The sequence below is a fragment of the Fusarium fujikuroi genome, chromosome FFUJ_chr04 (assembly GCF_900079805.1).
Source record: "Fusarium fujikuroi IMI 58289 draft genome, chromosome FFUJ_chr04".
NCBI classification, from domain to species: Eukaryota; Fungi; Ascomycota; class Sordariomycetes; order Hypocreales; family Nectriaceae; genus Fusarium; species Fusarium fujikuroi.
The window spans coordinates 2,674,457-2,694,537 of record NC_036625.1 but is presented as its reverse complement, the minus strand read 5'-3'; the positions used below and the strand labels follow the sequence as shown (position 1 = coordinate 2,694,537).

The 20,081-nt window shown below is 47.8% G+C and overlaps 10 protein-coding genes; 3 read left to right on the top strand and 7 right to left on the bottom strand.

Annotated features, from left to right (window-relative positions):
• Nucleotides 1-604: 604 nt before the first annotated feature.
• Nucleotides 605-1,130, bottom strand: FFUJ_14640 (uncharacterized protein; the record flags this gene model as incomplete). XM_023576597.1 has 2 exons in its annotated part: nucleotides 605-1,004; nucleotides 1,054-1,130. 2 exons carry the CDS (start codon nucleotides 1,128-1,130, stop codon nucleotides 605-607), a joined length of 477 nt encoding a protein of 158 aa, XP_023429945.1.
• A 754-nt stretch (nucleotides 1,131-1,884) lies between these two features.
• Nucleotides 1,885-2,444, top strand: FFUJ_14914 (uncharacterized protein; the record flags this gene model as incomplete). XM_023576596.1 has 4 exons in its annotated part: nucleotides 1,885-1,931; nucleotides 1,988-2,112; nucleotides 2,168-2,250; nucleotides 2,298-2,444. The coding sequence occupies 4 exons, from the start codon at nucleotides 1,885-1,887 to the stop codon at nucleotides 2,442-2,444; spliced, it is 402 nt and encodes a 133-aa protein (XP_023430022.1).
• A 355-nt stretch (nucleotides 2,445-2,799) lies between these two features.
• On the bottom strand, nucleotides 2,800-4,487 carry FFUJ_14639 (related to allantoate permease; the record flags this gene model as incomplete). XM_023576594.1 has 5 exons in its annotated part: nucleotides 2,800-3,665; nucleotides 3,714-3,884; nucleotides 3,930-4,044; nucleotides 4,108-4,289; nucleotides 4,343-4,487. 5 exons carry the CDS (start codon nucleotides 4,485-4,487, stop codon nucleotides 2,800-2,802), a joined length of 1,479 nt encoding a protein of 492 aa, XP_023429744.1.
• Nucleotides 4,488-5,055: 568 nt separating this feature from the next.
• On the top strand, nucleotides 5,056-6,087 carry FFUJ_14638 (related to D-mandelate dehydrogenase; the record flags this gene model as incomplete). The annotated part of the gene is made up of 1 exon (XM_023576593.1): nucleotides 5,056-6,087. The coding sequence occupies one exon, from the start codon at nucleotides 5,056-5,058 to the stop codon at nucleotides 6,085-6,087; it is 1,032 nt and encodes a 343-aa protein (XP_023429743.1).
• Nucleotides 6,088-6,346: 259 nt separating this feature from the next.
• FFUJ_14637 (related to putative glutathione S-transferase) lies at nucleotides 6,347-7,158 on the bottom strand (the record flags this gene model as incomplete). XM_023576592.1 has 2 exons in its annotated part: nucleotides 6,347-6,917; nucleotides 6,989-7,158. The coding sequence occupies 2 exons, from the start codon at nucleotides 7,156-7,158 to the stop codon at nucleotides 6,347-6,349; spliced, it is 741 nt and encodes a 246-aa protein (XP_023430021.1).
• A 483-nt stretch (nucleotides 7,159-7,641) lies between these two features.
• FFUJ_14636 (gibberellin synthesis family protein) lies at nucleotides 7,642-8,565 on the bottom strand (the record flags this gene model as incomplete). Its single annotated transcript, XM_023576591.1, has 1 exon — nucleotides 7,642-8,565. One exon carries the CDS (start codon nucleotides 8,563-8,565, stop codon nucleotides 7,642-7,644), a length of 924 nt encoding a protein of 307 aa, XP_023430020.1.
• A 515-nt stretch (nucleotides 8,566-9,080) lies between these two features.
• FFUJ_14635 (related to POX1-acyl-CoA oxidase) lies at nucleotides 9,081-11,177 on the bottom strand (the record flags this gene model as incomplete). Its single annotated transcript, XM_023576590.1, has 1 exon — nucleotides 9,081-11,177. One exon carries the CDS (start codon nucleotides 11,175-11,177, stop codon nucleotides 9,081-9,083), a length of 2,097 nt encoding a protein of 698 aa, XP_023430019.1.
• A 2,127-nt stretch (nucleotides 11,178-13,304) lies between these two features.
• Nucleotides 13,305-15,655, top strand: FFUJ_14634 (uncharacterized protein; the record flags this gene model as incomplete). XM_023576589.1 has 3 exons in its annotated part: nucleotides 13,305-13,441; nucleotides 13,491-14,439; nucleotides 14,900-15,655. 3 exons carry the CDS (start codon nucleotides 13,305-13,307, stop codon nucleotides 15,653-15,655), a joined length of 1,842 nt encoding a protein of 613 aa, XP_023429944.1.
• A 699-nt stretch (nucleotides 15,656-16,354) lies between these two features.
• Nucleotides 16,355-17,832, bottom strand: FFUJ_14632 (related to monocarboxylate transporter 2; the record flags this gene model as incomplete). XM_023576588.1 has 4 exons in its annotated part: nucleotides 16,355-16,545; nucleotides 16,595-16,642; nucleotides 16,690-17,610; nucleotides 17,661-17,832. 4 exons carry the CDS (start codon nucleotides 17,830-17,832, stop codon nucleotides 16,355-16,357), a joined length of 1,332 nt encoding a protein of 443 aa, XP_023429742.1.
• Nucleotides 17,833-18,341: 509 nt separating this feature from the next.
• Nucleotides 18,342-19,760, bottom strand: FFUJ_14631 (uncharacterized protein; the record flags this gene model as incomplete). The annotated part of the gene is made up of 1 exon (XM_023576587.1): nucleotides 18,342-19,760. The coding sequence occupies one exon, from the start codon at nucleotides 19,758-19,760 to the stop codon at nucleotides 18,342-18,344; it is 1,419 nt and encodes a 472-aa protein (XP_023429741.1).
• Nucleotides 19,761-20,081: the final 321 nt, after the last annotated feature.

Here is a 20,081-nt window from a genome sequence, read left to right as displayed (position 1 = left end):
GCATCCTCAATATCCGGCGCTCGTTCCAAGTCTCCAATCAGCTAAAACCACCTTCTCAATCTATTACCCGCTAGCGTTGGGTACTTTTCATCCTCTTCTGCTATACGGCATAGAACCTTTTGCTGCTTTTGGTGAAGTTCATCGTGTTGTTTCGTTATTGCCTCTTGAGCTTTTTCCAGCTTAAGTGGTATGAACTGCTTGTTTTGGCGTTCAGTAGATGGCACTTGCTATCAAGACCAAAACTTTCTCCCTCAGTCTCGTTCTGCTTTCACCCGTTTAGCTACAGATCCCATCTCCTCGATCATGAAACGGTCATAGTGGCAGAAGGATAAAAGAAGTAGCACACAACAGGCGAGTCGATCGAAAATCTGACATTCTATACTAGTATCTACGCCCTACAATTGCCTTTCCTCCCGGCTTTTTGTCAGCCCAGGCCGGTCACTTCTGCATTTGCTAATACGTGTAAGTGTCGAAATATTATTACATGCGACAAGAGGTTGTCATGAAAGTTCCACTCAAGCTGAACCCAGCAGTTAGTTGCCTTGTTATATGCGGGATGTATATAAATATATGTATAACGTTGCAAGGAACATCTAACGTCTACTCAGCTGCACCAGTTTAAAGAATGTTGCATCTCTTGACCCCTCTCGTTCACAACACCGTCACTCACAACACCAATCCAGGACCCCGTCACTGCATTCCAGAAAATTTGGGCAGTAGCCCTTCCCCAAGGTCGAACGATGCTCAGCATAGAGGCATACTCGTTGGAACCGCCAGTTGCCTGAGGGTTACTCAGAATCCAACCTAGATTCACTTGCTCTGGAACAATAGAGACACGTCCGTTCGAGTCGGTTTGTACAAAAACATTCAAGATAAGGTCGGTTGCTTGAGCCAGGGTGACGATCCAGTTGACCCTTACTCTATGCTGCCTAAATTGTCGCTTCTCAAGGCCAAAACGGTCTGATTGAGGATGCGCAGCATTTGCTGAGAGATCAGACCCAAGCCTAATTGTAGTCAGCAAAAGAGCTGAGTGCGAGGTATTTTTATACGGACTCTTCAGAATAAATGGTTCGTCCTGACACAGGGACAGATGCAGCGGCAAACCACAAAATGTACAGATCAGGCCTCATATTGGCTGGGGATACGGGTGGATTTGATGTTGATTACTGACGTGAAGGTTTGCGTACTCAAGAATGAAGTGGAAGTCTTCACCAAGAGGATGAGGCGGTGTTTATATAATTCTGCAGACTCGTAACTTCAGATCAACAAAGTTTACAGCTCTTAGCCCTGCGCCCGCCAATTTCTCATCTCATATATACTTGAAATGGCGCGGATGGTTCGGATATCTTGTCTACCATCTGGTAGTTGCTCATTGGCCATCAAAGTTTCACGATTCACTGGTTTAATACGCGGTTTTTATTTAAATAGTTTAAACTTTATGGCTTCTACGCTTCGAGAAGAGGCAATGATTTACAGCGACGTTGGCTCGGGGTTCCGTGTTCCCGAGTCTATCAAAGCGCATCTTGATGTTCGTCTCTGTAGCTATGAGTCTCATTGGGGAAATGTCTTCTCCACGGTCCGCGTATAGCATGTGTTTAAGTTCTCCTTCGTCCTCGTATAGCATCTGTTTAAGTTTAGGCCGCATACACGAGGAGACATGTATTATAAACCCTACAGGGGTATTACTGTAATGCAAAAACTACCGATTACAAATCTTGTCAGTGCTCGGCACTTAGCCTGTTATTCCAGAATGTTAATGGTAGTTTATTCATAACTAAAGAAGTATTTATATTCATCCGAGCCCCAAATCTTTCTTGAGAATAATTTCTTTCTTTTTTGCAATTCACAAATAAGTACAGAGCCAACTTTGTTCAACCAACCACCATGATGCTACCTACAAAAGAATTGGCCTTGGCTATCAACTGTTTCTTGTAAGTAGTGTTCTAAAAAAAAGCTGAAAGACTTCCTACTTATGTATCCAAATCAGATCCCTTGCCACTGCGGCTAGTTATGACTACTGCGCCTGCCAGACAAAAACTGACGGGGCTCTCGACGATACCAAAACATCGCTCGTTGCTAGGTCATGCGGTGACTCGTACAGCTTTGTCTACGGTCAGTTCAAGAAGTTTACTCGTTATGTACTATAGTGTTTAACTGTTTGCGGCAGGTCCAGCAAGTTATGATGCGACATCTAAACAGCCCTGGCTTAGACGTGACAGCGGTGCAGGGCCAAGATTTCAAGGACTTTTTGTGCGTATATAACTTTGAATACTGACAGTCTTCTAATATTGCGGTAGCTACAAAGTATTTTTGGCAAGATCGACGGAAACTTGTTCTATGGTCTATGTAAGGATGTTGGGGCTAAAGACAGTTCGTGTTTCAATTGTGCAAGGTTCCAACAGAATGGTCCAAGTCAGGGTGGAACATTCCAGTGCACTGAGTGAGGTAATGAAAGACGGTTAATACTCTTTCGTCCCTTATCTGTAGCACCAGGAAAGTCCATCACGATCAGGAGATTGATGGTTATTTTAGGTCTTATTACAACGGAATGTCTTCTGTGGTCTTCTATAGTGCTGGTAACGGAATGAATCGCCAATAGAGCCTAAACTCTTTGCCAGTAAGCCTTATTTAGCAGGCGTAAGTATCCGGCATCGAGAGGGCGGCATGGCTGGCATGATGATAATCTTTTCTCGGCAATATCTTAGAAAGTCAATGGAGTGGTGACTTTAGTGCCCATTCAAAATTAGAAGACGATAGAGGCCGATTGGCTTGTCTTATACTCCATCGACGTTAGCTCATCTACAGTGTAAAAACATACTCAGTTCCGCACTGCCACTTCTCAGTAAGCAGCCTTGTTTCACTACCACTCAAAGTACCCTCATGCTGAAGATCATGCTCCCTCGCCTTGTCCAGCTTCTTATTTCTCCTCGCCAGGAAGAATCTCAGAATAGTCGCCATAGCAATGCAAAGACCACTGAACGCTACGTTAGCGACGTTTGCTTGCCAATATCGCGGGCCTTGAGACGGAAAATAGAAGTATGATGCGTAGATAGACGCAAGATTCGAACCCGCGTTAACAACAGCGTATGAGATAGCACGCTTTGTGGATGGACGCGGTAAAGACGAAGACACCCAAGACAAGATGCAGCCAAAGGATCCATAGACTGACATCATCATGAATGTCGAGATGTATCGAGCAGCCGTGTTGAGAGTCACAGCTGAGATGATGAACCCAATACTGCAGAATATCTGTGGCCAAACAACATGTAGCCATCGCTCATTAACACGATCGCTATGCCAAGAGTTCGTGATACCCAGCGCCGCCGCAAAGACATACGGTGGCGCAGAAAGCAGAAGAGTGATAGTCGAGCTATAACCCAGCGTCTTGACAATAGTAGGGAAGAAGTTTGTAAAGGCGGCTGCTGTGTTGAGACCAAGCTGCATGATCCAGATCATGTAAAGCGCAGGATCAGTGAATGCCATTCTAGCACCCTCCCAAGCTGATACATCAGCTCGATCGTCTTCCTTACTGGCATCTTCGGCCATTCGAAGAACTGCGATGCGGCGTTCTTCGTCGCTGAGCCATGCTGTTGTAGCCGGGTAGTCTGGGACGACGAAGTATGTGACGATGGCTGCGGGATAAGTAGCGCAGCCTTCGATGATGACTACACAGTTGTTAGTCTAGATATAGGAGATTAGTGAGGGGGGCATACAGAGCCATCGCCAGTTGGCTAAACCAGCTTTGCCGTCCATGCCAGCCATGATAGCACTTCCGAGAAGACCGCCGAATGCACCAGCCATCTGACCAGCTGCATAAAGAACCGAGATACGAACTGCAAGTTCTTTCTTGGTATACCATGAACTGAACAAGAACAAAGCACCAGCTGCACCAGTTAATTCAATGAGCAGTGTTCAAGCGATAAACTTACGAAAGAAAGGTGCCTCCACAAATCCAAGGATGAATCTCAGAGCAATCATCCCATGATAGCTCTGCACAGCACCCGTACAAGCACTAACAGTAGCCCAACAGACCATAATACAAGGCTACCAGTTGAAGTTAGCATCGTTGTATATCATGCCTACAGAACACTTGACTCGTAAACATACCAAAAAGATCGACGGTCGCATCTTGTTTAGGATCATGTTAGTGGGTACCTGAGTCAGGATGTAACCCACGAAAAAGATGCTGATGACGGTGTTGTATTGCTCGGCCACAAGACCGATGTCTTCTTCGAAATTACCGAGACGGGCCGTAGCGATGTTATTTCTGTCGAGGTAATTGAGAATATCTTGAAAGGACATGTCAGCTGTTGTTGATGTGATCCAGGCAGTCAGTACTCACAGAGAAGCATCATCAGTGGCATCATTCTCTTGTCGATTCTTCGAACGAGAGCTTTCTCTTTGGTGCCGCGGTCCTCGATGTGAGCTGTCTCTCCACCAAGAGTCTCCAGATGGAGTTCCTCGCCTGTCTCTTTGACATCAGCCATGATGACAGACAACCGGTAATAAAATGATCACAAAACTACGCTGATAAATAACAAAATTGAGAGACCTCTTCACATGTATTTATTGACTTGTTCAACCTGCTCAGACTAGTCTTCGCATTTCTTGCCGAGATTTGTCTGACTAGAACCTGGGGTATGGGGGAGTTAGTCTGGGGAAACCAAGACGAGCGGGGAAATGAACCTTGCAACGTAACCCCATGAATCATGTAGATCTTCGACTTGAACCAATTCAACAACATTCCGAGCCGTTATCCGATGAGTGAGATGCACTAGAAGGGTCGTTTGTTGCGCGTAGCCGAGCCGAGGGGATGAACGCTTCGTATTGGTTATGCTCAGGTAGTAATGGCGACATCCGACCTGCATGAGAGGAAAAAGTGAGAAGTAAGACGCGGGGAATATGGAGAACTCGGAAGGAAGATCGATATTAATCCACAGATGACTGTTACGTTCTTGTGTTGGTGTCGTTTATATACCTTCTTTGACAAAACACGGGAAGACTCTCTTTAGCACCATATCCCAACCTTCAGACATTGCCTCTTTAGATCTCACCATGCCTTCAGCCAATAAGCCTATAATCCTCCATATTGGAGACCCAATCAAGTACAACCACGCTCTCTACAAACAGCTCGAGTCAAAATTCATCATCATCCGCCCCTCAGCGGAAGAACGCCAACGGGGTCCTTTCCTCGAAGCTCTCCGCCAGAACAAATGGGGCGATTTTCAAGCTGTCATGCGACCCTTTTGGATCACAGGCGGGGAAATGGGACGCTGGGACAAAGAGCTGATTCCACTCTTGCCCAAGTCCATGAAGGTCTACGCATCAGCTGGTGCTGGATATGACTGGGCTGATGTTGACATTATGGCCGAAAACGGTATCCTCTATTGTAACGGAGCAGCTGCTTCGACAGAGGCTGTTTCTGACATGGCCCTTTACCATATCATCTCTGTCTTTAGAAATATGCAGTGGAGTAACATGGCTGCGAGAGGCAGTGAAGAGGACTTTCGAGATGCACATGCTCATACGCAACTTACAGCATTCAACCCTCGCGGTCATACACTGGGGGTAATTGGTCTTGGCAACATTGGCTACCAGATTGCTGTCAAGACTTACAAGGCTCTCGGCATGTGTATTGCATACTACGACCCCTTCCCCAAATCCCCAGAGCAAGAGGCAGCTATCGAAGCAACAAACTATCCCAAGTTGGAAGATATGCTCGCCATCGCCGACTGCATCGTCATAGCTGCACCAGGCGCAGGCGGGAAGAAGATCCTCGGTCGGGAGGAAATTTTGAAGATGAAAAAAGGATCACGGCTGGTGAATGTTGCGCGCGGGAGCTTGGTAGACGAAGAGGCTGTGGCTGACGCTATGGATTCAGGACACTTGTTTGCAGTCGGCTTGGATGTATTTGAGGATGAGCCGAGACCGAATTCGAGGCTGAAGAAGATGAGGAATGCGACTTTGACGTGTCATACTGCTGGTGGTGCACTTGATACATCGATTGGGTTTGAGAGGCTGGCTATGGAGAATGTTATAGCAGTTCTAGAGGGCAGGGATGCTGTTACACCAGTAAATAAGTATTAATTTAAGTAAAATAACTTAAAGTAGTTAGTTATATAAATACTATTAAACATTAAGAAAATAATACTATAAAGATAATACTATAAAGATAATACTATTAAAGCAATACTATAAAGATAATATTACTAAAATAATATTATTAAAACAATACTATTAAAACAATACTATTAAAATAATATTATTAAAAGAATACTATTAAAAGAATATTAAGTATTTTATATTAAGTTTATCTCATTAAGATTTTACAAGCTTGGACTATTAATTAATGCTTCTTCTGCATCCAAGGAATGCAAGCCTTATAGATAGCCTTAAAACCAGGATATACAGTACAGCGCTGAAAGATCTCTTCGTCAATAGTTCTCGCCGATTGGAGCGAGGCAGCAATGAAAAAATCAGTGTAACTCGGCTTCTCACCCAGCAGGAATGGCCCTTTGTCCTTGTTCGTTAACATCAAATCACTCAGCTCGCTCATCTTGTCGGCAACACCTAACCAAGTCTTCTCCTCCTTCTCTGGGTCCATCAAGTCTTCCAGCTTGCATCCCATTCGAGATTCATTCTTGGCTCGAAAATACTCTTGAGCTCGTGGCGAGAGGATGAGGTTCTCGCGTGGCGTGACGGAGATGCGGAATGCAGGACCGACGGCGCCGCGGGCCTTGGTCTCAATCTCGCGACCAAGCTCAGAGCTCAAGGGGAGTGGAGGGTCGGGATAGACTGACTCGAGAAATTCGGCGATGGCGGGTGAGTTCATGATGTATCTACCAGTGGGCACATGGTGGATTGTTGGGACTGTATAACGAGGGGAGCCTGAGCTGGAATCATGAGACTCCAGGCCGCTGGTTTCGTTTGTCAGCTCGTGACTCAAGCGGATCAAGGAGTTAATTGATTCAATCGTCGATTAACTTACAGCTCCCTGAGCTTTAGCTCAATATCGGGGAATTCGAGGAAGATGGTCTTGTATGGAATGTCCTTGTAGTTGAGCATCAAACGGATCTTCCAAACGACAGGCGAGAAGCATGTGTTCTTGATACATGCAAGATCGTACAAGATAATCTCAGGCTGTCTGTCGGTGGCCATTGTGTTGCAGTTGATCCAGGATGCTGAAGTTGAGGAGTGAGGAGTTGTTGATTTCGCCTGGGGTTTGAAGGATGACGGTGCATAAAATATGTTGGGGGAGAGTTGCCTGGAGCTCAGTCGTGCTATAATTAGTAGCATTTCTGCTGTTGTGTAAATGCGGTGGCAACGAACCAGTCAAATTCGCGATGTCATCCCGTCCTAGCCGAAACTAAGCTATGTGGGGAATAGCCAGTAAACTGAGTGAAGCGATAGTACAGTGAAACGAATGTTGAGTTTCACAGACGCTGGATGCAGAACATTAGGTAGCATAGCATAATCATCGCTCTCACTGATACAGCAATTTGCATTGAATTCAAGGATCTTACTAGACACTGTGTGCCTTGACTAATATGTATGACTATCTATATAGAGAACAGATACTACCTAGAGTAATACAGCAACTGTAGAAATAATTTTGAGTTCAAAATCACAAGCATTCAGAATTTAGTTCATCCACCGCTCAAGCCACTTGAGGATCGCTTCGGGGTGACGTTGAAAGTGCAAGTAACCGTCCCATCTTCGAGTCGTTCCATTAATCCAGAAAAGCTCCTTATCCTTAGCAGAAATAGCATCAAAGACATCCTGAACATCCGACCAATGAGTCGCAAGATCATTGCGAACCTGGAACATGTATGTCGGGATTTTGACGTTCCTGGCCCAAGGGATAGGAGAGTACTCTTCCAAGTGAAGAGATGTTCTCCAGTAGACCATATCGTCTAGTTCTTTGAGGTAGTCAAGGTCGATGCCAGCAGCTTGAAGAGTTACCCGACTGCTCATGTTGGCTGAGATAGGCTGAGGAAAGACAATGGTCCGGATGTCGTTGAATTCTTCGGGGTGTTTTCCCATGGCGAAAAAGGTTGCGCTTCCACCCATGCATCTTGGAAATAGGCCGATGGTCATGTCCTTGGTGTCATTGCGCTTACGGACATAGCGAAGGGCACCAATGACATCGTAAGATTCATAACGTCCTCCAGAGTAGAGAACATTATTGCCCCTTCCACTCATGCCGTAGTTTCGGAAGTCATGGGTAAGCACGTTGTATCCAGCGTCGTGAAGGATCTTGTAGTCGGGGATGAAGTTGACGTCGATGTTGTTTCCCAATGGAGCAGTCAACGAGTTCCATGGTTCGATATGGGATGGAAGACCAGCTCTGTTGAAGAGGCGAGGATGATTCATGATGATGATCTTGTCGGATCCATTGCATGGGAAGAACCATCCCTCCAGAGGCACGCCATCCTCTGATGGGAATGTCACGGTTTCGTACTCGAGGTTCAACTCGTCGGGGCGATGGTACAGAGGTGCTTCGGGCCAGATCCGGAATCCATCGGCTATTCCTTCAAGGAACTCCATGATCTCGGGCTCGGTCATGTTACGAGCAGTGTTGTTTTGGGCTGGAGTCTGTTAGTATCAAAGCTTTGGATAGTTACAAGTACTGAAGCTTGCCTTGCACCAGCGACAGTAGCGCTGCAGCAGCAATGGAGAAAATGGTTCGACGCATATTGAATATAATGAAAATGGCGAAAGAGGTAAAGAGTATGTGTTAGTATGTGGCTTCCAATCGTAGCAAGAGAATCGAAAAGCATTTATACAAGTCTTGAGTCCCAGTATAGCAAATACACTGTACATTTGATTGGCCGATATACTAAGACCGTGCAGAGGCTCAGCTCCGCGGACAGCAAGCTGACAGCTCCTCACACTTATTCCACGGAGATGTCCACGGAGATGATCGCCAAGACCAATCTTACACGGCATAGACAAGATCATCATACACTAACAAGGATCGAAAATAAGCATAAGCAGGCCAATATTCTTCTATCTATATATAAATAACAATACAAAAGACTAGGTAATACTATTTTAGAGTACAGGTATCAAGCGCTCTCTTACAACTTCGCCTTAGGGCCACTGCCATTCTTACGGAACAGCACATCTGACTCAGGATAAGGATCAAACACAATATCGTTGACAGGGTTGACCTCAGAAGCACGATGGAACAAGTCCTCGTAGACCTTGCCGTCGTAACGACCAAGGGCACTGTCAAGTTGCCAATCAGGGAATGACCAAGCATCGACGAGTCTGACAGCGTGAGGTCGGATCTCATCGAGTAGGGAGAGGGTTCGCTTTGTGCGAGCGAGCTGGATTTGGCGCACTGTTGTGGCGGCGCTGGTGAAGAACTCGGAGGCGGAGCTCTGGAGGTTATGCAGAGCGAAGAGCTCGAAGAGCTTGTGCATGATGGCGAGGGTGTTGGGGTCGAGGGACTTCTTGGTGGCTTCGTCTTGGAGAGCTTCGTGGAAGTTCTTGACGACTTGGTACTGAGCGTACGCGGTAGACAGACGCCAGAAGTCGATGAGGAGGCTGTTCCAGGATTGCTTCTCCTCATCACGATGCTTAAGAGCCTCGAAGGTCAGAAAAGACACACGCCATGCGAAAGCATCAACGAGGTCTTGATCACTGTCGAGGACGTCGAAAGCAGCACCGATGTCCTGTCGGCGGATGAACTCTTTGAAAATACGCGAGATACCGTTATCGGGAGCCTTGCCGGCAAGAACAGCACGAGCAGACTTGAGGAGATATCGGGCAACTTGCTGGGTAAGCATGTAGTTGTCACCCTCCCATGTGACAGTAGGAAGATAATCAGCGTACCAGCTGCCAATACCGGAGAAGGCGGAGTAGCCGTGGCCACCACAAGCGCGACGGCAGACTTCCAGACCCTCAGCAGCGGTGGTGGAGGCAAAAGCCTTGAGAGAGCAGGAGATGGCGTGGAGATCAGCAAGGTGATCGCTGCCGGGGCTGAGCTCCTCAGGGCCAGGCTTACGCTTAGCGTCGCCAGCATCACGGCGTTGAGCCATGCGCTTCTGGTTGGCGTTGTAGAGGTTAATCATAGCGCGGCCAGTGAAGAACAGCGCATATGAAGAAGCGAGAAGAGGGAGAAGGCGGTGCTGAACCATTGTGTAGTTGAGAACCTGGTTCTCGCCAGTCTCGCTAGCGTCAGCATCACGATCCTGGAACTGTCGGCGAACAGCACAGTAACGCGTAGCGATAGTGACACCACGAGCAAGAACGGATCCCGACTGGAAGACGATTGATGATCGGATGAAAGTCAAGGTTCCGTAAATGAGAGCTGGGTTCGAAGGACGGATGTACTTTCCGGTCTCGGGGTCAACGCCAGAGAAGCGGTTCAGCATGTTGACGTGAGGGATCTTGACATTGTTGAAGAGCAGGAAGCCGTTGTCCATGGTGTTGTAACCGAACTTGGGACCGATATCACCAACGTGGATATCGGGAAGAGGCTCATGGGTCTTCATGTCGCGAATGGGGACGACGAAGGGATGAGGGCCGTAAGGCTTGCCATTAAGGATAAGCTGCGCGACGACGACAGCGTGGTTGGCAGCCTTGCCCAGAGAACCAATCCACCACTTTGAGGCTGTGAGGTGAGGCGAGTGAATAGTAAAGGTCTTGTCCTCGTGGTTCCAAGTAGCAGTGGTCTCGAGACCTCGAACATTAGAACCATGACCCAATTCAGTTTGGGCGTAGCATCCGATGATCTCATAGTTTCTCGCCTTCTCGAGGAAAAGCTTATGCTGCGCCGGTGTACCCTGCTCCTCAAGCGTCTTCAAGAACATAGTGGCATGAAGACCATAAGGCGTAGGCTCGCTGATGAGATCGTTGGCAGCGTGATGCTCCTCATCATTCCAGTTGTGCTTCACAGATAATCTCCTCAAAGCCTTACCTCTAGCAAGCGCAGCCTCAAGTCTATCTGTTCGTCCCCTGAAGTAGTTCTGCTCCTTGTCAAAAACAGGATCAGCCTGGAGAAGCTTGAGAATCTTGTCGTTCCTCTCGAGGACTTCTTTTGTGAAGAGGAACTCTGCCAGTTGGTCCACGTTGATGTCAGACTTGGCGCGTTCTTGGGCCAGAAGCTCTGAACCTTGGGGGCCGGAGGGCTTGAGGGCCTTGACCCAGTCTGGATTTTGCGGAGGCATTGTTGGTGTAGATGTGGTTTACCCCGGATTTTGGAGAGAGGGAGGAGAAGAGGTTGATGATGGAATGTTTAGATTAAGGGGAGTTTGAACTTTATGGGGCGTCGCTCGGTCCAAGCGATGTCGGAAAATCGATGAGGCTAAGACTTGGATACCTCGGCTCTTTTAAAAAGTGGACCATGACGACGACGCTATTAGAGGGTGCCTCGGTATGTCGGTCGTTGATAGATGATGAAAGAGGTCATGACAACGTGCAATATTAGATTTCTGTGGTCTGAAGTATGTCGGAATATTTGTTACTATTTTCTTGTAATTTCTGACACTTCTGTGCTTGAACTGTGCCGCGATCTCGTCTCCAAAAGATTGTCAACAATGACGCCGAGAACGGCATAAACTCCGACGGACATCTCGCATCTTTATTCTTCCTGATCCGATCAGATAAGATAACAAGCCGAGGTTCTGTATGGGCTGGGGTCTGGGGTACTCCAGATGATAGATGGGGTTCGATCCAATTTACTCGTGATAGGAAATGGCAGGTGATCAGACCATGACTCTTTAGCTCAACGCTTTGCATGAGTCCGTTCAACGCCTGAGATATTTTTCGCTGTTCTAGACTATCACGCAAGAAATGGAGAAACTAATTTCCGTGGAGTCTAGACCACATTGGCCTTGCCACTGACTCCGCCGCAAGGACAGCTCTACAGGGTAAGTCAAAGCTTCATGCTTTGCTCCGAAACAACATCAGAGCTGGTCTCATACATGATACTGTGAAGCCAGTCCAATACTTGATGAGAAAGACATAATCACGTAAAACAGGATACTGGCATATCTCGAATTAAAATTTGGGACTGCCACCTTTGTGTCCCATGTTCAATGTTCCTAGCTATTTCAACAAGGTCAACATACGATATATTCTGCATGCCAGCGGCATTTCATAAAGTGTTTCGTCTTGTCTTGAGCAGGTGATGGACCTGGCTCTAATCACTTTCTTTATCTTGACATGATATCAAAGTCTCCGGTTCCACAAGATCTCACAGAGAATAAAGCTGGCATGACTTGCTTCGACGGCTCAAGTGAGCCAGGCCGAAACAGGAAATGAAAGAGCGAGATCGAGACGCGTAAAATTACATCACGACGTTGCATAGCAGAGATGACGTAGCCGCAAAGTCTTTTCCAAGCATCCCTTTCACAGATTGACACGACGCATTCCGCGGGCGGACCAATCTCTAATAAGCTTTCGTATAAATAAATCCAAAGCCGTGACAGCCATGATGTGCTACATGGGTGGCCCCACTTGGGCGAACTTAGCGATTTACGAGCACAGCCCTGCAGGGTCATCACAGACGAAGGAGAAGGATCATTTCTTCTTCCATGTCGACGAGAGAAGCTTTGTGATGCTGTCAATTAAAGTTAAACGTCAAACATACTCAGAGACGTGACGTACAAGCCCAATTGCCGACGGAAAACTGGCGCTCCGACTGAGTGCAATGCAACTCCGGGTCCGAGTCGGAGGTCAAAGTTCCAAACGTAGAGGCCGTTGTGCCGAATTCCCGGGAGCTGCACCAACAAAAACATGATTCTAACGTGTCTAGTGTGAGCAGCTTGAAACAGAAACCTCCGAGAATACTCGTCTAAACCACGTTGTCTCAGCTGAGGCTCAAGTACCTTTTCCAAAAACTCCCTGATGTTTATTCTGTTGCCTCGAATCCTTCCATCCGCCGTTGACGCGTCCAGCAAACTCAATCACCAACGAGAAAAAAGCCACTTCCATGGCCCCTATCCCGTCACATAAACCGTGCCGTGCTTACGCTTGTCAAAAGGCGCAGCCGTATAACGGTAGCGCCAAAATGGCACTATCGTGACATGAGAAAACCCGCGGCGTTGTCAGGTCCTTAGGTCCAGAACGTGTCTCGACCAATCTCGGCCGCTTCTATTGGTGGAAGCGTAAACCTGCCCACCGCAACTAACCTGGTCGGGTAGCACCCGAGAAAAAGTGCCTAACCACTAAATCCCTTGAAACTCGGTAGCGCTGTTGAGATGGCCGTGGTGGGTATAATTATCACCCCGTTGGACCCCTCTTTTTCGTTCCTCGCATTTGAGAGACTGTAGACTCTGAGCGAGGGATATATCATGGAGTCAAGGCTTACTTACAATGATGCGAGCTCATCGGAGGAGGTTATTGTGAGGAGACATCCTCCCAGGGTCATTTTTGTGCGACACATCAGGACCAATTGGCTCAAGTATGCTACGGGTTTGTTGCTCATACTGTAAGTCATTCGCCAAACATTTTCAGGGTCCTTGCTCATGGGTATGCAGGTCCATCAGCCAGTTAATCTACATCACCCGCCTCGGCACGGGAATGGTCCGTATACCAAACGATCCCTACGATTTACGATTCGGCCACCTCAGTCACGACAGTCCCGAAATTTGGGACGATAATCATCAATCATTCCTCCGAAGCGCTCGTCCTGTGCCGATCCACTCGCACAATGATTACACACGGCATATCCCACTGTTTGAAGCCCTCGGCTCTGGGTGTATCAGCATCGAAGCAGATGTTCATCTACGACATGGCAACCTTTTCGTTGCGCATTCGCGATTGAGTGTGAATCCTCACCGAACGTTACAGGGCTTGTACCTGAAGCCCCTGCAGCGCATGTTGGAGGCACGGAACGCGGGAGTGAAGATTGATGACTGGCAAGGCTTTTTCGAAATGGCGCCCAAACAAACCGTCACGCTCCTCGTTGATCTCAAAACAGCTGGTCCGGAAACATTCGATGCGTTAAACGCCCAGCTCCAGCCATTGAGAGACCTCGGCTACTTGACATACTGGAACGGCACAGAGAGAATCATCCGCCCTCTCACTGTAGTCGGAACCGGAAACACTCCCTTCGAGTCCGTTCTGGCTATGAACTCTACACATCGCGACATTTTCTGGGACGCCAAGCTTGAGCGCCTCGTCTCAATGGACGATGACTTCTCAACAAACCCTCCTACATACAAATTCAACCGCTCCAACTCATACTTTGCTTCAACGAGATTTGAGAACGCTATTCTCTATAGATCAAACTTCCAGCGCGTACTGGATACACCGCCGTCAAGAGAACTTGACATGGCGTTGACGCAGATTGAGCAGGCCAAGGCTCGGGGCCTGTTGGCGCGGTACTGGGATACGCCTTCAAAGCCACCGAATGTGAGGGATATCGCGTGGAGGGTGTTGATAGACAATGGTATTGGAATCCTCAACATGGACGATATGGGGCTTGTGAGGGGGAGGGCTAGAGGCTGGGGTGCTTTGGGTCGTGATTATCTTTGACGTAGCGAATCGTTTTATACCATGTTATGATAGACTATACATTAACCTTTCGATCTTTACGCTCTTGATCGCTTCGACCCATCATGTTTTGACCAAAAAACATCTTCTCCTCAGCTGGCTATACCCCTGCCGACTCCTTGCATCCTTTGGACTAACTGGTCTAGATCAATTACACGAGCATAATTGTGATTGGTAGACAACAGTTAACAGCTGCCAAAACCGTACTCTTGCTGTCATCCGTGCTTGGCTGCGCCACGGCCCAAGGCCTTCCCGCGGGACCCTTGTCCGGCCGTCCGCGTGAATGACTGTCAGCAATCTTACGACTCTCAGCATCCTCCACTGCCAACATCCTCCCCTACGCCGCTTCTTTTGAGAGGTTATATCTTGCACATATTATACAATATCTCAGAGTCATTCAGAAATCTTCAACCGAGGGGCTAAAGTTGCAGGGCCATCCTCATTCACCCTGTTCCCCTCACTCCCAGCAGAGATACGAGTTTCAATATGGACATGGGCTCTCCGACACCAAAGAATCATCAAGATCTTTCTCCGTTCGCACGCCGGATTTTGCGGAAACCGCAATAGGAATGGTATTCACTTTCCTCCGCTAGAACCTGGGAGGAGTGATCCAACCTACTATCCCGTTGTCGACGGCCACAGACTCCTCAGCAAGCTTCTCAGAGTCAATACAGAATCTAAAGAGGTAGCGCTGTCTTTTCATAGGGTCCGTCTCCCCTGTTGGTTTGCGGACAGAGAAGACAACTATGGCCTTTGGACTTCTGGAACGACCTATATCAACCCTGAATATGACTTTCTTCAAATACAGGAGGACACGATGGCTACCGTGGACTTTGTGTGCGATTTAAAGACAAAGCATGATCCACGTAACGTTGGTATCAGAAATATTGCACTCTGTAGCAATCAGCTGGGAGGACGTCCATCCGGTCTCCACGCAATGAGGCCATCCGAAATCGAATCCTCAAAGATGAGGATATTCAAAGAAATCATCAGTGGTCTTGATGAAGTTTGGTTGATTTCTATCCAGGAATCTGTTCGGCAAATGATTGGTGGTGAAAATGAATGGCCAACAATCCGCAAGACGTTCTTCGAAAGGTCAGTTCCCATTCACGCTACGCCACACAGCTTCGATACGTATTGGGCTTGATCCTCGCACTGTCGAAGACGATCTGAGCCATCTTCACATCCGCAATCCCAAGCGTTTATATGACTCATGGCTACAAGTTCTAGAAAGGATAGAAGTAAGACCACGTGAAGAACGATACCGTCTTTTACTTGCCTTCAATCCTCGTCGAACTATTTGTAACCTCAGGGATGCCGAGGATTGGTTGCAATGTGAAGGTAATGGATGGGCAGCAAAGCCTGGAAGTGCATGGCCTTCTCAAGAACCACAAATAGAGAGAGTTGCAGCTTCGGAACCCACAGAATCTCGGGATGAAGACATAACCAAGGTTGTGAGGCCAGCCTTTGGCTTTTGGCTTTTCCCGGTCGATGCATTCTGTGATGCAAATAAAACTGGAGAGCGACAGGGTTATATCACAACGTTTGATGTCAGTAAACTTCGACCTGAGCTGGCGCTTTTCCTCCTAAATGAAGGAGACACGGATCGGAATGTGTCGGGAGAGGTTGAGGCTCGTGATAATATTACCTTGGAGCCTCGGGCACTAACATTGCCGCAACGAAGGAGAGCACCATTGTAGACTCGGGTTTAGAAGTTTCTGTTCCGTGGACTGATACAAGAAACTTGAGTCAAGGCCCATGATGTTGAAACTCGAGCTTATAATATATCCATACGCCATTTTAATGTCTAAAGTTGTCTCTTCTCTGATGTGTCCCTGCACCCGTTTTAAATTTTGGTCTTGATTCTAAACCAGTTTCCTGCTAGGACGGCGCGTGATGCAAACAAGCAACCGAGACCGAGAGCTAGAACTCCCATCAAGAAGCCGCTCAGAGCTTGAGTTCCCATCTTGTCTATCATTGTGCCGCTACTTGGAATGGCAATAAGTAAAGAGAAGCTGATGACAAAATTCATGGTTCCTGTAAACTGGTTAGCGAGGCAATATCTAAAGCAAGCCAGGGATCATACCATAATATCGTCCGTAATCTTTTGGCTCGCATGTCTTGCCGACACATACTAAAATTGTTAGTGATGCTTTTCTTATCACTGGAGACGACTCTTACCTGGAGTTATAGATAAGAAACCCCCGGAACAAAAACCCCAGATGCCTGTGAACACGTAGAGCACGACGCTGTTGTCGCCAAAGGGGACGAAGAGTGTACCCATAAAGACCAACGTCAAAGCCATCATAAATATCAAAACATTGTAATGGCCTAGCTTGTCGCCAATCAAACCTGGTATGACACGACCGAAAGCCGAAGCACCGCCGATGATGGAAACTAGTGTATAGCCAGTTTCGGCTGTCAAGCCAGCCTGAATCGCAAAAGTCGGCAACAGGCCGCCGATTCCATAAAGAACGAACTGAGTAGCGAAGAACATCACACAAACCAGGGTAAAAGCCACAGATCGGAAGGCAGAGAAGTTGAGAAGAGAGAGACCGCCTTTCTTGGCTATCGGCATGTTGACGAGCTTCACAAGCCGACGGTAAGGAATGAAGCAGATTGTTCCGAGAGTGAAGATACCGAGGATGACGAAGGCAAGTATTCTCATTGACCAGCTCCAACCCAGCTTTGGGAGCAGTGATCGAAGCATAATGGGGAAGATCACTGTTCCCGTCGATGAGCCAGTGAGAGCTATTCCGATAGCGAAACCGCGCTTCCGAGAAAAGAGCTTTGCGACCACTGCTACGGGGATAGTGCCAGCAATAGCAGTCGATAGCCCACCGAAGATTCCAAAGCACAGCATAAAGTGCCAGTACTGTTTGCACTCAGCTAGCAGAACGAACATAATAACGATGCCGCCTCCCCCAACAATACTCATAGCGAAAGGACCGCGCTGGTCAAGAAAGGAGCCAACCTGAATGGCGACAAGCATTGACACAAACATGTACATGCCAGGAATCCAGCCAATATCGCCGGCTGAGTAATCGGAGAGCTGATTTAACTCGAGGTAAGACTGAAACGTTCCGACAGACTGCATCATGCCTAGACGACGTCAATGACGGGCAATAGGGCTAAAGTGGCGCTGTATTTACCATATGTGGGCATCAAAAACAAAAAGCTCCCAAAGACACATACCCAAGCTGCGAAACTCTTCTCAATGTCTACAGCCGCTGATTCGTTGTCCAACACAGAGGGCGCATTCGCTGTGGCGGTCTGTGGCTCACTCGCCGCCGTCGCCTCGGCAGTCTTTTCCGGCGAAGACATGGTCGCTTGTCTTGACTTCCTCACCAACTACACTGTAACTCACAGTACAGTAAGTCTTGAAATAAAAGACCTGATCTTGCCAAGAAAGGATTGAAAATGAGAAACGGTGGGAAAAAAAAGACTGATGTCGGATACACGATCCGACGCCGGGTATTGCACCCCAAAAGGTGATTAACCCAAAAGGTGCATCAGAATTGCAGGTCTCCGCGATCGCACTCCACTTTGGCAGATTCATCATCGGAGATTACAAATGCATTTCTGGGCAGGGTAACCGTTTCTGTCATAGGAGGGCGTTCTTTCCTCGGAGTGCATGAACGTGCCTTGACAGAGCAGATATTCACCGACGAAAGTTAGATAGCGTCAATGTATTATTTATCTTGCACTATTCTACCAAGTCTAGTGAAGCCTTGTTGCAAACAAACAGCAGAGTTCTAAATGACTCCCTCATCATTTCCGCTTGTCCCCAGTACATTGCCTGATGAAGAACCTATTCAGCTTAATTTAGGCACTTACTTGCCTAATTCCAACACTCCAGATGGACCAATACTGAGCTTGACTCCAGGCTTGGTAGCCCAAACGACATCCGGATGGGCGATATACAACCATGGGGGATTTTCATGTACCCTCTTCAAAGCATCCGCATACGCCTTCTTCCTATCGTCTCCCTTCGTTTCTGTTCTCGCCTTCGCAAACAACCTCTGAAACTCATCATCATGATACCCCAGCCACCACGTACCATGTGATTCGCTCGACACCTTATCGTCTAGAACCCGAAAGGTCGTGTTAGGCGTCGAGTCAAAACAAGCTAGGTCGCCAATGTTCTTCCGTAGACCTATCGAACGTGCGTATTCTGGACGATTTGTCTCGATCTCGACGTCTACTTTGAAACCGATGGCCTCTAGAGATCTCTTGACGAACTTAGTTATCTGGATAGCGTGCTCCGGCATCCATTCGGGCGTGCGCAAGCGAAGAGGCTTGCTCAAATCGAGGTGCTTGATTAGCTCTTTCGCTCGCTCAGGGTCATAGGGTATGGGGCTTAGGTTTGCTTCCTCGAAGCCAAGATGGTGAGGGCTGACGACGGTTGCAGCTGGTGAGGCAAGACCCAAGTAGACTTCGTCGACCAGAGCTTGGTTGTCAATGGCGAGATTGGCAGCGAGGCGCACCTGTGGTGAAGAGAAGATTCCCTCTGGGCAATTGAGGTAGTAGATGACAGACAATGTGCTTAGAACTCTTCCCCACCGTAGCGAGGCTTGGAATTCAAGAAGGCTCAGGTCGTCAATGCGTTCCAGGTTCAAGGCTGCATCAACTTGTCCACCTTGCAAAAGCTTCAGCCTTTCTTCACCGCTGCGAGCCGCCGTAGCAACGATTTTCCGCGGCCAATTCGGGTGCTGAGCAAGATCTACCAGCTCTAGTGTTGCAGATCCAACGCTGTCTTGTCGCGTAAATTCGACAACACGATACGGACCCGTGCCGAGGATTGGCTTTCCATCTGAGTCAATCCTCGACGGCCAAAAGTCATTGAGGACGTTTAGAAGATCTGCAAAAGGCTCTTGATGCTGGATCTTGACAACCCTGGAATCTTGGGCGGTGAATGCCGTGTTGGCAAAATATCGACTATAGCTCCAGGCCATGCCAAAGTAATCGTGTGAGTCAAGGAAGCCCTTGATGTACTCGACAATGAGGAGGGCGTCACAAGGTTTTCCATCGTGAAAAACAGCACCATCTCGGATATGAAAGAACCATGTTCGTTGATCGTCTGAAACATCCCATCGGTCAAAGAGCCCTGGTAGGACCTCGCCGTCTGGCTGCCATCGTATCAAAGGTTCCAAGACTAAGCTTTTGAGAGCGAGGACACTGTTGTCATCGGTCACCTGCGTGGGCAGACGAAAGTCGACGTTTTCCAGAACGATGCGAAGAATATCAGACATTCTGGCTATATTCTGTGATTGCGATTAATATCGGAGTCGACTTATCGTGTCTTCTTATCAATATCGACTGCTCCAGTTCCATGGCTTCTAATTGTGGACGCCGCCCCACGTCTTGAATGACACCATAGCGGATTGCAATGGCATTGGTCGGGAGAAATCGAGGAGCAAGTTCATAGAAATACCTCTTTTTCTGACAGCTTCTCATACTGATCCCATGTACTCTCATGTCGCTTTGGCATTTTAGTACTAGCTTGTTGTCGTACCATCAGACTATTATTGCGCCATCAGCTTATCAGGCTCTTCACAGAAAGTTGTCACCGC